The sequence below is a fragment of the Populus euphratica genome, unplaced genomic scaffold (assembly GCF_000495115.2).
Source record: "Populus euphratica unplaced genomic scaffold, PopEup_1.0 scaffold43.1, whole genome shotgun sequence".
In the NCBI taxonomy this organism is placed as follows: domain Eukaryota; kingdom Viridiplantae; phylum Streptophyta; class Magnoliopsida; order Malpighiales; family Salicaceae; genus Populus; species Populus euphratica.
In genome coordinates this window covers 655,937-671,290 of record NW_011499889.1, presented here as the reverse complement: position 1 = coordinate 671,290, position 15,354 = coordinate 655,937, and the positions used below count along the sequence as shown (strand labels likewise).

Below are 15,354 nucleotides of genomic sequence, written 5' to 3'. Positions count from 1 at the left end.
TGATGTTTGAGAATGTTATAATTGTTTTTTTTGTTTTGAAATATATTAAAATAATATTTTTATATTTATAAAAATTATTTTGGATATTAGGATGTTAAAATGATGTAAAAATATAAAAAATAAATTTAAAATAAATAAAAATTATTTTTTAAAAAAGATACTTTAAAAACGTATTTTCAGTTAATCAATGTTTTGGCAGGCGTGCTTCGGAGGCACGGTCTGGGTCGTGAATGACATTCATGCCCAAAGTATTGAACGGAAATTATGATTGCACGGGTGGGTGGTAGGGGCATTATTGGATTCTAAAACGGAATGTACCAAGTTCTTTTTTTTTGGATTTTGTTCAGGAAGCATGTCTGGTTGGCGAAGTAGTTGTTAATTGCAAATGGGAATTGGAGAATGATTTAATAATAGCACAATCATTTAGGATGGCAAATAAGTCATTAATCTATGAGTTAATTATTAGCTTAGACTCACCTAATCATGCCATTGCTTCAAATGATGAAAGATGTGGTCATCATGGCCATGATAAGATCTCCTCCTCTCTCCCTTTTCAGTACAGTTGGAGCCCACTTGAAGGGACTCTCTTTTAAAATTGCGCATATGAATCTATAGAAAGCCTCCCCCATCTTGATATCTTATCATCATCATCATTCCAGTTTTATAAATAATTAGGCTCTTAATGATGATTAGGGCCACACCAACATCTCTTGGTTGGCTGTAAACAGGAGGAGGGTCGCCGTGGCGATTAAACAATGCCCTTACTTTGCTGCCCTCCTAGCTAGCATTGTTCCCTATGCCCTTGGAAGCATAAACTTGCTTTAAGGACTAACGTGGTCTACTTGTCCATTTTTATTCTTCTGAGCTTCTACCTGCCTGTGTATTATTAAATTAACAAGAAGCCGAGACGACTCAGCTGTCGGGCTGGTCTTTTTGTTCGATAGTGCTTTCACATAGGGGGAAAAAAGAGAGTAAAATTGCTTGAAAGCCCATTCCTATGCTGTACCATGCCTATTAAATGCTGTGGATGAATCACTGTTTTTCTACATCTAATGTACTGTAAATTATAATAATAATTTACAGTGATTTTTTTTTATTTTTTTCAACATTCCCTGTTTTTGTTTATTTTTTATTTTTTTTCTTAAAATTAATTTTTTTCTAATATTTTTTTAAATTATTTTTGTCGATTGTATTTTTTAATATTGAACTGATTAAAAATTTTATTTTGTAATTTTTAAAAAAATATTATGAATTATTATGATATTTTTCTATATGGTTTTGTATTTTATTTTTTATTTTTTTAAATTATTATTTTTTATTTTAATTTTTTGATATTAAGATGATTGAGAATTTAGTTTTGTAATTTTTTTAAAATATTGTTGGTTGCTACAACGTTTCTCGGCATAGTTTTGTTTTTGCTTTTTAATAATTTTTTAATATTATTTTTTTATTTTAATTTTTAATATTAAACTAGTTAAAAATTAGAGTTTAGTAAAAAAACTAATGTCATTTTCCCCGCAAATTAATATGAGTTGCAATGATAATAGCGCATATAGGGTACACAAAAATCTTATGTTATTTTCATGTGCTGCAATGATAATAGCGTATTTGCATTAATCAATCTCTCTCTCTCTCTCTCTCTATAGTATCGCAGTCCAGCTTGCGCTGATAAAATTAAATTAAACAAGACTCTGCAATGATAATAGCGTATTTGCATTAATCAATCTCTCTCTCTCTCTCTCTCTATATATATATAAAGTATTGCAGACCAGCTGGCGCTGATAAAATTAAATTAAACAAGACTTGATTATCAATTTTAACGAGCAGAGAGAATCAGACTTGAGAGACCCAGATGATTTCATCGATCAATCTTCTTGTTCGAGAATGATCCAAAACATGGTTAATTTGATATCTAAGGCATGTCTTTGTCCTACGTTTGAGATTAACCTAATGATTAATGAGATAACCACCAACATTTATATATCGAACCTCTATCTAAATTCCTCCCCTTGCCATAACATTGCTGGAGGCATTTGTTTCAATATTGTCAATATTTTCTGTATTTTCTCTTAGTGTTTTCTTTTCCTGTTCGGCGCAGATCGCTTCGGTATCTCAAGCCATCAAACTGCACAATCAATCTGAAAAACATACAGCTTCATTGATGATACTATGCCATCACTGCAGATACAAATAACGTTTACCCTGCGGCTTGGTATAAAAAAATAACAACGTTTTGGTAAACAATAATTAATATGCATTTACCCGGCGACTTCGTAATTTGGGCTTTTTTCCCGAGACCACGGGCTGGGCTAATCATATTGATATCCTTCCGTAGGAAAATATTATTTTTGGAGGAGGACAGGTCCAAATAATTTGACAGGCCTCATAACATAAGAACTTGCCCTAATGGCTTCACGACTATAGGCCCATGAAACGAGCGTATGACAGCTGGTGTAAAGTAAAATAATATTACCGTCAATGATTGATTGGTCGAAGAGGCCCAGGTTTTCCATTGGACTTGACCCGGTCTGGGCCCCTCATTTTTGGAAACGAAAACGCACTTACCTTCCGAACAGAACGCAGACAAAATTAGTGGCAAAAAAGTTATAATTATTTCCCTTGCCGTGCCAGTCACCAAGTAGCACAGGAGGAATGGCACCCTTCTCACCCCTTAAGGTTAATGCTCCTTTAATTCTGTTCCTTTAATCGCGATTCCGGCTGAAAATATGGAGCGAAACCAAATGAACGGTCGTGTTTCACCTTCTAGCTCTGCCGACTGCGGCGGCACGGCAAGATTCACGGCTTCCCTTTTTCAACCTAACTACAGCAGCCGAGCTGTTCAAGTACGTAAAAATCCATTTCTTAATCATTTTGTAAAACCCTAAATGCTGTCGCTAGCTATCATGCTACTGCTGTTTGTTAGGGTTTTAGGACCCTTACTGTCTCATTCACCGTGAGTGACAGAATTAACTTAAGTCTTAAGTTTGGTTTCAATTTTGAAGCGGAACTCTTTATTTTGATGGTATTGTTGTTTGAAGTCAATTTAGCCTTTTTATTTAAGCAGCAGCAGCTGCTTGCTATTATGAATCTATCTGCTTATAGTTATTAGTTCATTGGAACGACCTCCCGCGGTAATCTCAAGTATATATGGGATCATCCGATCAGGGTTTTGTCATTTTTGCTGTAGAATGTGGGATGGAGAAAATAGCTGAACATAGCTTTTGAACCATGATTATGAACTGATCTTTCCTTAGTAGGATTAGAGAAAAATAAAATAAAAATTCTGATACGTGGTAGTTAATTTGTGTATTTAGATGTATTGATAATACATACAATGAGTAAAAAGCGAAGTTTGTAGTATGGTGTAGTTGGAGAGTCAGATTTTTAATGTGTTGCTACTTCATACATTGTGCCTCTAGTTGTTTTATTTTACTTAATGACCATGCTTCTTGAGATTGGGTTTGATAGCACTCGTCTGAGCTGCTGACAGGGAGGTGATATGCTGGCTGTTTGTGTTGACAAAGCTGGTAAGGTTAGAACCCATTACTCCTTTTCAAAGGAGGTATTGTGGGGACCCAGTTTTTCTTTCACGAGCTTCATCTAACTGGTTTTATACCTAACTCATGGTGTATTGAATGTTTGGAGTTAAAGTTCTGTTCTCATCCAATTGTCACCTATCCATATTTGAGGATTCAAGCATTCATGGTTTTGTTTTTTGCACTTCAGTACAGGGATTTGACACATCTCGTTCTGTATGTTCATTGTTTATTTGTTTTATGAGGAATTATATCTTGTTGCTGATTCTTATTACAGGAAGCATTGGAACACTTGGCATCTATTGATTTAATTGAATTATGCAGTGAAGCAAAAGTTGAGCGTTGTCGAGCAACTAGAGATTTGAGAAGTTGTGGGCGCTATGTTCAGTATGTGTTGAACTCATGCAGCCATGCTTCCTTATGCTCTGAGTGTAGTCAGCGGTGTGATATTTGCCCCATTTGTAGAATCCCTATCCCAAAGACTGGAATTAGGATCCGTCCTCGCCTTTACTATGAGTGCATAGAGTCTGGCCTTGTCTCCAAAAGATGCGATGAAAGATTTCAAGAAAAAGAAGATGCTGACAATGAATTAACTACTGATGTCCAGCGGCTCTATTCTTTATTTGATGTTGCCTTGGAAAATAACTTGGTTTCTTTGATTTGTCACTGTATCCCTTCTCTGCATCTATGTTTAATCGCATTGAAAATTGGTGCATTGGAATCATTTCTAAATGAAATCTACTCTTAGCTTTCTTGCAGAGGCAATTCCCTAAAATATTATTTCTTCACTTTTTGTTCCTTTTTTTCTACTTGGAAGCATTTGAACAAACTAAGAGAACTGTAAAAGTGACATTTGAAACAAGGACAGCCTAGTACTTCTGTTGTTGTGTGATTGTCTGGGCATTCATGCTTTGTAGAAATGTACTCTTGTTTCTGAAGGAAATTGAAAAAAAAGATAAAGTCTCCCTCTGCTGAAACTTATGAACAGCCTTAACATAAATTTAACAGATGTTACAGATGTTTGTATGGATGAAAGTGCCGTGTCCAGTGATCCTGTCATTGCTTTCTTGTTGGATGAAGTGGTTGTCAAGGATTGGTGCAAGCGCACGTTTAAAAACATCATAGCAGAACTTCAAGCGATATGTATCCTTCTTTTTTTTTTTATGAAATTTGATATTCTATGGCCTGTTATTACTTTGTTTAACTGCATGTATGTTATTTGATTGTTTGCCTTAGTGTAATATTCTTAACACTTTGTTAGATAACCTTGAAACAGAAGAAATGAAAACTAGGTTGAGTTTACTTCTTAAACTTTCTGTGCATCTGGTTGGAATATCCAATGTCCTTGAAGTTTTGGAATTGTCATTTAAGGATAGTCTTTCAGCACAGCTTCATGACTTGCAGCTCCTTCAAGAGAACATATTAAAGGCGAAGCAGGTTTGGTTGCTTATAGGATTGAGTTGTTAACACAATGCTACATTCAATTGTTTATAGGCTCTAAACTTGCTTCTTTCTTTCTTTCTTTTTTCTGTAGTTCTTGCTTTCCTATATGTTTTTACTCTACAGCACAGAATGTCATCCAGTTCCATCCCTTTTCATTTCCCCTTGCAAATCTTTTGTGATACATTTAGATCCTATTGTGGACATGATTTTTTAGCTTATTTTTGAAAAGCCCACTAAACAAGAAACTAGCATGGAATTCAAAAATATCCTGCACATTCAAATTTTTAATGCATGTACTTTTATCTCTGTCACCGTTGCTGTAATAATGATCTGGACTGTGTGTTCTATTGAACTTGGAATAGCTTGTTCAAGTTCCACAAGTGTCGCAGAAACCACATTTTCCAATATCATGTCTTCGACAGCTGCATGCAATTCATAATCCTTTCTTATCGTTAGTTCTTGATTTTCAGCATATGGAGATTATAGCATGGTGTGTAAGACATCACTTTCTGGAGAATGTGGGGTCTCGTTACAGCAATTTATTATCTTGGCGTGCTGTTGTCCTTGAAAGGAAATCAGCTGCAATTAAGCGTTCATGGCCTGATGTACCAAATCAATCTACTGAGTCCAGCATGCAGTCTGGTTCCCTGTTCATTGAAGATGCTCTCACCAATCTTGAAATAGATCCGGGCCATATGCAAGAAAAGGGAGAGGAGTCAGAACTTGCATTATTGCTGAAGGATGGAAGGTTGTTTTTCAGGTCTAAGCTAGAGGGTTTGGCAGCATGCTATCCATTTGAAAATCTCCGATCTGCTGCTGATGTACTATTTTTACATGGAAGTTCTGATTTGGTGCTTGCAAAGCAAGCAATTGTATCCTTTATCTATTTTATTTTTCTTAAATATATTTCTAATGATTATATATTCTCATTTTGCTGAGCATTATGTTATCCTTTGTTTTCTTAACATAGAATTAGTTTCTTTATTATCTTTTTGATCGACATTGGGCAATGCCAGATGAAAGTTGGCGACATATTGTAGATGACTTTTCAGTTACATTTGGTATAACCAGGCATTCATTATTGGAATCACTTACTTTCTATCTTCTGGATGATCACACAGAAGCAGCTCTCCAGGTAACGGGATTTCTACTTATTCTGATGCTGAATAGTCAATTAATCTTGTCACCAAGTTTACCTTCGATCAAGGCAATGCATACAACAGTATAAATTTTTGTCAAGCTACATTTTTTGTTGGTAGTTCTTGTTATTTGTATATGAACTATGAAGTCTGAAAGTTTAATGATACAGAAATGTAACATACAAGTGAAATCTTTTAATTTAAGTACTAAAATACATCTATTTCTCACTCAATGTGTAGTTAATAATACTGCTTGTCAAGCTATACGTAACTAAATGAGGTTCTATTTCTAATCCTACTTTTGTCAAGGTTTTTAGTACGTATTCTCCTTAAGTAAAAGATCCAGAGATTTTATTACTAATGGGTAAAAAATCCTTTGTGAGAAAATTATACTCTCTTGAGTATGAAAACATCCTATCTAGATCCATCATTACATTCTTTATTCTATGCTTAAAGTGCTTAGAATTCTTGCATTCTGTATGCTATGCTTAAAGTGCATAAAATTCTTCATATTCAATGTGTTGTGGTGACATATGCTTTGTATTGAGGATACTAGTGTATCTGTAGCTACATTTTGAGAATGGCTGTGACACTGTTTCTAATCCTCTCATAATATAGTGAACTCCATGCTTTCCATGGCTGACAGCTGTTCACTGATGTACTTTTCACAGGAAGCTTGCAACCTTCTTCCTGAGATTTCAGGCCCATCAACTCATCCTAAGATTGCTCAAGTGCTGTTAGAAAGGAAGAATCCTGAAACAGCACTGATGGTCTTAAGATGGTCTGGGCATGATGGATCTCAAATGGTTTCTCTCAATGATGCTGTTACTGCTGTTCGGATTAGGGTGCAGTGTGCGCTTTTGACTGAAGCATTTATGCATCAGAGAATGCTCTGCACCAAAGTCAGGGAAAATAAGTTCAAGGCTAGACCACCTCGAGATGCTTCTGATGATCTTAAAGGCGAATGCAGGACCTGGGAAAACTGGATGGAGATACTGGTGAATGAAATTTGTTGTCTTTGTATCAAGAACAATCTGGTAGATCGAATGATATCATTGCCATGGAATTTGGATGAAGAGAAATATCTTCATAAGTGTCTCTTAGATTATGCTTTCCATGACCCTTCAACAACTATTGGAAGTCTTCTTGTCGTATTTTATCTCCAGGTAACTTCGAGCACAAATCTTAATAAACTTTGGTTCAGGGTTTGAAGAAAATTTTGCTCTTTGAAGAATTTACCACTTAAAAAGGGAAAATAAGTGAAAAGAAATGTCAAACTGAAATTTTCAATATGTTTAGTTATGTGACTAACTTGGTTAGGTTTCATATTCCCTAAACTTTCCTTTTCATTCATGCTTAATTATGATGTTAGGTTGGTAGCAATTCTGGGATCAATGATATTTTTGTTTGGTTGAACGGTTGATGTAACATTGACTGCATGTTTTCTAAGTCATCATATTGCAATCAGTTGTGCTGTCTAGCCCTAATAATGACACTGGCTCACCAAACTCCATATTAGGTACAGTTCTAAAGTTGCCATTTTCCTTTTTTCATGTTCATTTTTAGTTAAAATGCACTCACAGTGAAGTTTTGGCTATAAATTGAAGCAAAATTCCTTCTACAGCATATGAAGCAAGCAGAGTCACTTTTGCAAATGATTTGACAAATTCATCTCTATATCCTTTTAGTTTTTAAAATGAAGACTTTGCAAAAATCAAAATATTTGCTATTGGCCACTACTATATAATTGCCAATGACCTCCCGTACTAAAATGAACACACGGGTAAGGTTGAAAATTAATCAAACAATGATTGAGACAATCCTATATATCTCATCTAATGTTTGATTAAGATGTGAATTTTGAAAACCTGGAATGCTAGTGGTTGGTGTTTTTTATTGTCACCAGAGCAAGACTCCACCGGGACTGCTACATCAAATAATTTGATGTTGTGAATGATTATATTACAGTTATGTGCTGTTATTTTTATTTAATCAAGTTCTGAATTTCATTTTACTTCTAGATTACTCAGTAACTTTCTGTGACATATTTTTCTCTGTCCCAGCGCTACAGATATGTGGAGGCATACCATGTTCATTGCAAACTTCAGGGTGTGGAGCAGGAGTTCATTTCTAAGAATTCTCTCAGTGAAGAAGTTTTATCCAGAATGAGATCAGCTAGTCACCACAGAGGAGAACTTGCTGTGAGTGTTAAAACCTTGTAGAATTTTTGTGTGCATCTTTACCGAAAATGGAGCCTTAAACACTGGGGTGTTATGAATTTTAAGTCTGATTTTCTTTAATCTTATCTCCCAAAATAGAATAGTGATTAACTAATTAACAAGCAAAAAATTAAATCAATCCTGTGGGAAATCTTATGGACTAGGCCCCCCTTCTGATTTGCTTTTGGTCAGTTTTTATAAATTCAATTCCAAATGGATTTCAAATCAATACCCTCAAAAAGGTTCCAAACACATGAATTGATTTAACTCTGTGAAGTGAATTCAATTCCAAGAGTTTCAAATAGTATGCAAGTTTTTGGGTGCTACAGTGCTGGCCCAACTAGCAGTGCTTAACTGTCAGTAGGTTTCTTAGAGCAAAATCATTGTCTATTGATGCAAGTTAGAGCATCTTTGTTGGAACATCACTTCCTCTGCATTTCATAATAAGTATCTTCGGGAAGAAATTGGATTAAAGTAACTGACCAAACTATACCTTCTTTAAACAGGTTCAATCCATTAAGTTGCTTCCAAAAATTCAACAGGAACAGCTTAAGACTGGAAAATTGTCACCCGAGATCCATAACACCTCTGGTGAAGAAGTTGAAATTCAAGAAAGAGCTGATCTTCCCTTGGCACAAGAGCCAAAGTCAAGCAGTTTATTAATTTCCCTGCCTGCAGATTCTTCTCTGGTTTCTCAGAGAAATAATAATGTTACTGTTAAACCAGAAGCTCTTAAAACTCCACCAAGATTTGGTGCATCTATCAAGAGTCCTCACCTGGAAATGGGTAACTGTGACTCTTCATCTGTTCTTCATCAAAGGTTATTTAGAACTCCAGAAAGAACTCAAAAGTATCAAGTTGGTTTCAACAAAAATTTCAAATTTGATGGCATCTCAACTCCTGGAATTCATCAAGGTTGTCATATGAAAACCCCGCCATTAAAGGAGACCAGCAGAACTTCATTAGAAGTGCTTCCGAACAGCAACCTGCACCACAGCCTATTCGATGAAATCTCTCCAGAAAGGGAACAAAATGGGTTTCCTCAGCAATTACGAAATACAACTCCTCCATATTCCCATAGGATTACTGCTAATCCAGTGGCTATGTCTGGCAGCTACAATGGTCTTCCTAATGATAAAAATGATAGATCTAGGAATAAGGTTTCTATAGGTGATCCAAAGGACATAGCTTGGAGGTAAAACAAAATTTCTTTTCCTTTAGCCTCTTCTGTTTTCTTCTAAGGCTTCCTTATGAAATCATTATAGAGCAAAAAAAACCCATTTTAATCGTTAAGAAAAGCTTTTTGTTCGCTTAATGGCAATATAGTGCTCTTATATTCTGTTTGTACTTATGATTCCGTGATATTTCAGTGATAGAGAGTTCATTGTTGATGAAAGGGAGGTGAATGATGGGCTGAGATGGAGAACTGATGAAACTAGTGATGAAGAAGAGGAGCATATTCCAGAGAGTATTGTTGGAGTTGGTTCGCATGCAGCAACCGCTAGGAGAGTTAGAAGAAGTAGATTTGCTAGAAGATGAACATTGTTTCCTTTCTGTAACCTATAGGTGCCTCTGACATTCTATGGTCGCTTCTCTCAGGATCAGTGACAAGCAGGAAGTGCATGAGCTAGCAGTGAAATGAAGCCAAGGATTTTTTTTTTCTTGGAGGGCTGCACTGCTAAGATTTACTGGTTTCGATGAGAGGTATACAAGCATAATGTATACTGATTTATAGTTTTTGCACATGGAATATGAAATTCAAGCCATCCTTTTGTTCTCCGTTATGTTGATCAAATATGATTTTTGATTTTCGCCTCATTTTTGTATCGTGAAGTAATTCAGGTCTTGAACCAGTCTTTTCTTTTCTGGAGAGTTTCATTTTCTGTAACTTGTGTTATTGTTAAAGTGCTTGATATGAGATTTAAAATCCAATAAAGAAATAAGATAAGCTGACATGAAATGAGTGAATAAAAAAAATATCAGGCACGCAGAATTCTATTTTTGACACATAAGAATATGGCTAAATTATTTTGTTTTTTAAAATTATTTTGTTGATATTTTTTTTAATGATAGTGAGTATAAAAAACAAAGTTTATATCATCATAATTAATTTTTTCTCACTTTTTTTTCTTTTCCTATTTTTACCTAAGTATTTGGAAATGTGGCTGGGTTTTTTTTTATATTTTAATGTTCTGATATTAAAATTATATTTTAAAAAAATGTAAAAAATATTTCTTAGATATATTTATATAAAAAACAGCTATTATAACACCAAATCATTTTTTCAAACAAATTGCTAGAAAGGGCTTGGACTTTCACTCTGATCGAACAGAACCCAATACAACAGGTCATCACCACTGACTTCCTTTTTACCGTACAACTACTTTGGCCATCCAAATAAAATGAAAGGACATAAAAGGGAGCTTTGGTCAGGCAGACCGGAGAAATGGCAGAAACTGTGAAACTCCCAATCATAGACCTCTCCTCGCCCGATCGCATATCTACAGCCAAGTCAATCCGTCAGGTCTTCATTTCACTCTCTTCTCTCTAACAACTCTTGTTTTCTTTCATGCCATGTTATTTCAATCTCTCTCTCACAGGCATGCGTGGACTGTGGCTTCTTTTACCTTGTGAACCATGGAGTGGAAGAACAACTTCTTAGCAAAGTTTTGGAAGAGAGTAAGAAATTTTTCTCCCTCCCCTTGAACGAGAAGATGAAGCTGTCTCGCAAACACCACAGAGGTTACACTCCATTGTATGCGGAGAATCTTGACCCCCTTTCAAGATCCAAAGGTTTTTTTTTCTCTTCTTTCTTGCTCGTCATTTAAGTGCACAATGTTATTTGACCCTTTTCAATTATTTGAACACGGATTTTTGCTAATTGTTGTTTAGGCAATGTAATAAAAATTAGAACTTGATTGTCTTATTCATAAATTTGGATATAGGTGACTCAAAGGAAACCTTCTATGTTGGTCCTGTGGCGGGGGATATGGCTCAAACTAATCTTAATCAATGGCCTTCACAAGGTATTTGCTTTCAGACATATCTTTTTCTTTCACAGTTGTTAGAATTTTTTTTTCATTACATTTTATCTTATGGTTTGAATCTTACCTTGAAAACCATGGCATACCTTTCCTGAATATTCCTCTTTGTGTATAACATGTATGTTGCTACTTTGATCATTATTTAATTTGTTCTTTTGGCTTGGGAATTTCAGAAATACTCCCATCTTGGAGATTGACAATGGAGTCTTACCATAAAAAACTTATGTAAGTCATGATCCTTGTAGTTTTTTAGATTGATTGTATGTTTTTAAAGAGTCTTACAATAAAAAATACTTATGCAAGTCATGATCCTTGTAGTTTCTTACATTGACTGTATGTTTTTAAATGGGTTTGCAAAGCTGAGTATTTATGATCTTGGTTGGTTATAGACTGTCTTTCAATTTGATTTCCTAGTAATTATTTTTGAGTATTTTGAGATTGTATCTGTGGAAAGTGTGGAAGTAGAGGTTTTTAAATTTGACATAGTCTTGTCCCTTTCATGGAAAATTATTCTCTAGTTAGGAAACTCTAACTTGGTATTTATGTCTTGATTATATATCTCCAGGAAAATCTGCTTAAAGTGGCAGTTGTATGTTTGAGCATAGCTATCTTATTGTGGATTATCTGGAGTTTAATCTTCAAGCATGCTCATTATGTGGTTGTTTGGAAATTTTACATTAGTAGAAAATAGCAACAAAATACAAAGTCCCCTATGGTGTTACTTCTATTTTTTCAGGTCTGCTGGGAAAAAATTAATCTATTTGATTGCTATGGCTTTAAATCTGGATGAAGATTACTTTGAGAAAGTAGGAGCCTTGGACACACCGAATGGCTTCCTTCGCCTCTTACATTATCCAGGTATGCTGGCTTAGTTTCCCCCTTTTTTGGGTAATATACATGTCAGCATTTGTCAACTTGATGCAAAACTGAAGATAGAGACGTGGAAAACATGGTCATGCATTGATAGTTGGCTGGTCCCTTTGATTTCTTATAAAAATCTGGCCACCTAATTGTTATCTCAGGTGAACTGGGGTGTTTTAATGAGCAAATATATGGCGCTTCTGAACATTCAGATTATGGAATGATTACTCTTCTAGCTAGCGACGGTGTTCCAGGACTTCAGGCATGTGCATATTTCTCCACTTGCTATTTTTTAAAATCTCAGGGACTTTATTAGTGTTTCATGATCCTTGAATTCTATCCTCACCCTGCAAAGTTTCAAGTGCAAAATATTTGGCCATCTTATCTTGATTTATAATTTTAATAGGTATGTCGGGAGAGATTTAATCAACCACGGCTGTGGGAAGATGTGCTACACATAAATGGGTGAGTTTGAAGTAGTTGTACTTTATTGAAAGAATAACTGGTGTAAGAAGATGCAGTGTTTTTAGTATGTTCAAACAGAACAATTGACCTTAATAATGATTTAATCCTATGGAAACTCGTGTTTTTTTCTTTGTTGAAATCAAATGAGACATGATGACTTTGATATGATCATATGATTAACGAAATGGGAGCTGTCCAACTAAGTACACCAGTCAGTGCAATTTTTGCCTGACCATTTTTGTTGAAATGAATTTGTGTTGTGGATTGCTGTTGGAAAACCATAAAGCCTATAATCTTAAGCAAACATCTTTATCAGCATTTTACTTGCACTTTCGAATTTACATGACTTCATAAATGTGAATCTGCAGGGCTTTCATAGTTAACATTGGGGACATGATGGAGAGGTGGACTAATTGTTTGTTCCGGTAATTTACCATTCCTCTAATTTGAGGCATTCAATCTTTACATCTTTCCTTCTTTGGAGAGTTCTGTCATATTTTTTTTTAAGTTATTCTGTCCATCCTTTTGGCCATTTTTGTTTTAATCCTAAATCCATTACTTGCAGGTCAACACTGCATAGAGTAATGCCAGTGGGACAAGAACGCTACTCTGTAACCATCTATTCACTTCTCTATTTTTTTGGGTTATCTTTTGTGGACTTATATTTGTAATAGTTTCAACTCTAAATTCTAGTCACAAGCCTCCTCTTTAGACATGTGAAATATTCATGTTTTTGAACCTGTTTATAGGACTTTTGATATTGTGATACCAAATTTCTTGTTTACATGCTGACCTACAGATTTTGCACACTGGTCAGTTTGGAATTACTTCTATGACAAGTTGAAAAATTATTATGTAATCCAATAGAATGGATTAGATGTTAAATGGTTGCTTGGGGGAAGATTTTATAACAAGAAAGTTGCCAGCTCAACTAGTATACGATACAGTGTAATTCAAAATAGCTTTAAATTGAAACCTTTGCATCATATATAGGGAATTAAAAATAATAATAGTGGGTGCTTTATAAATTGAATTGTAGTTTATAAATATCTCAGAACTAAAATGCATCCTGTATGGTGGAACAGTCTTGAAAGTCATAAAATGGTTCAACATGATAATGGCTATTAAGAGAAATATTAACTCTACTAACGTGGTAATGGTGATAAAAAGAAATGCAAATGACTGAAGAATTACTTCCAAATGTTGTTGAAATTGAACTACGTGCTTTTTTATGCCATGTGCTAACATATTGATTTTTTATGCATATGCCATGTCTTCTGTGATTGGATTTTTGTTTTGTTGTTGACTCTCTGTGATACAATGTGGCAGTTGGCATTCTTCTTAGATCCCAACCCAGATTGTGTTGTGGAATGTTTGGAAAGTTGTTGCAGTCCATCATGCCCTGCAAGGTAAATTAAATATGTTTTCCTTGTAAAGTTTTCTTATTAGTTCAGGGCTGTTTACCTAGTAATCAATAGTTAGTGTTTACAATTATCTCCATAATAGGGTATTTAATTTTCATCAACAAACTAACAGTATACATTATGAGAATATCTAACTCGTCAAGTTGGCCCTGAAAGGAGCCATACCTTTTCACTTGATAGATTTTACTAGTGGAGCATTCCGTATTTTTTTAACCTGTCTTGGTGGTTAAGCTAGTAAAAACTGCATTCTATTTTTGCTAGCCATTTCGATAAAAGCGCTCTGGTATGTCATTAGTTTCTAATCACTAACTTGAAGTTCTACTGCTTTTATGAGATTCGGGAACTTGCTGAGAATTTTGAAATACTAGTTTGACATGGAGGTTGATTACTTGTTTACAAAGATGTAGTGTATAGAAATCAAACTATGTATAAATGAAGGGAGCTTCGAAAAGGCCTCGAGAATTCTACAAGGTGCTTGGACTTTTGCCTTCCAAAATTGCGTACAGTGGTGGAAACAGACTGCTGTTTACTCATGTAAAAATAATTATATTATCATTGTTTTGGATCGAAAAATGGAAATAAATTTCTTTTGATTATGTTTGTAGATTCCCCCCCATTCGCAGTGGGGCCTACTTGGAAGAGCGGTTTAAGCTTACATACGGCGAATAAAAGCTTTAGATGATCAAAGACTGCTCTTGTTGCTCTCAAAAGTGTAAGATCATTTTGCTCTTAATTGGGATTAACTTGTATCTCATGATTTAGGTCCTCAACTTCAGAGGCATTTAACGGTGATTTGTCTGTTCATCTGACATCCACTAATGACCAATTTTCTGAAGTTTCAGTTGAAATATTAGTCCAAAAGTTTCTTTGCTTGGAAAAGAAAATATGCTTTTAGATGTGAAGGTGACTGCGAAAACCAAAAATAGAACTGAAATTTGGTTGACAGAATGATTGCCCTACCTCTATTTTGCTTATAAGTAACTAGATGTGTTTCCCGCCTGACGATGAGCAATTTTTTTTTTTTTTTAAAAAAAAGTGTCAGGCTAAAAAAAATCTGAGTTATTGGTCTAAGTTGTAATTTAAATAATATTAAAAAAACAAAAAATAAATTGAAAAAAAACGATAAAAAAAAAAGATAAAAAGAACTATAGTTAAGTTTATTCATACTATAAAAAAAAAAACTCAATGCTAACTCAATAGAAGGAAAATTATAAAAAATAAAA

The 15,354-nt window shown here is 34.8% G+C and overlaps 2 protein-coding genes across 3 annotated transcripts; both read left to right on the top strand.

The window, feature by feature from the left end:
- The first annotated feature begins 2,558 nt into the window (after positions 1-2,558).
- On the top strand, positions 2,559-10,768 carry LOC105130897 (E3 ubiquitin-protein ligase HOS1-like). 2 transcript variants are annotated; one of them, XR_843330.1, is made up of 11 exons: positions 2,559-2,843; positions 3,814-4,204; positions 4,545-4,679; positions 4,798-4,973; positions 5,450-5,851; positions 5,956-6,114; positions 6,790-7,284; positions 8,182-8,319; positions 8,844-9,532; positions 9,708-10,041; positions 10,685-10,768. XR_843330.1 is itself a non-coding variant. In XM_011033625.1 (10 exons), the coding sequence occupies exons 1-10, from the start codon at positions 2,727-2,729 to the stop codon at positions 9,874-9,876; spliced, it is 2,871 nt and encodes a 956-aa protein (XP_011031927.1). In that variant the 5' UTR covers positions 2,559-2,726; the 3' UTR covers positions 9,877-10,204. The 2 variants fall into 2 exon arrangements, 1 of the variants encoding a protein (XP_011031927.1); XM_011033625.1 differs by lacking the exon at positions 10,685-10,768 and having other exon boundaries at positions 9,708-10,204.
- Positions 10,762-14,992, top strand: LOC105130898 (probable iron/ascorbate oxidoreductase DDB_G0283291). Its single transcript, XM_011033626.1, has 11 exons — positions 10,762-10,861; positions 10,938-11,130; positions 11,283-11,363; positions 11,555-11,606; positions 12,118-12,239; positions 12,404-12,504; positions 12,649-12,707; positions 13,076-13,132; positions 13,273-13,318; positions 14,037-14,116; positions 14,737-14,992. Exons 1-11 carry the CDS (start codon positions 10,784-10,786, stop codon positions 14,798-14,800), a joined length of 933 nt encoding a protein of 310 aa, XP_011031928.1. The 5' UTR covers positions 10,762-10,783; the 3' UTR covers positions 14,801-14,992.
- Positions 14,993-15,354: the final 362 nt, after the last annotated feature.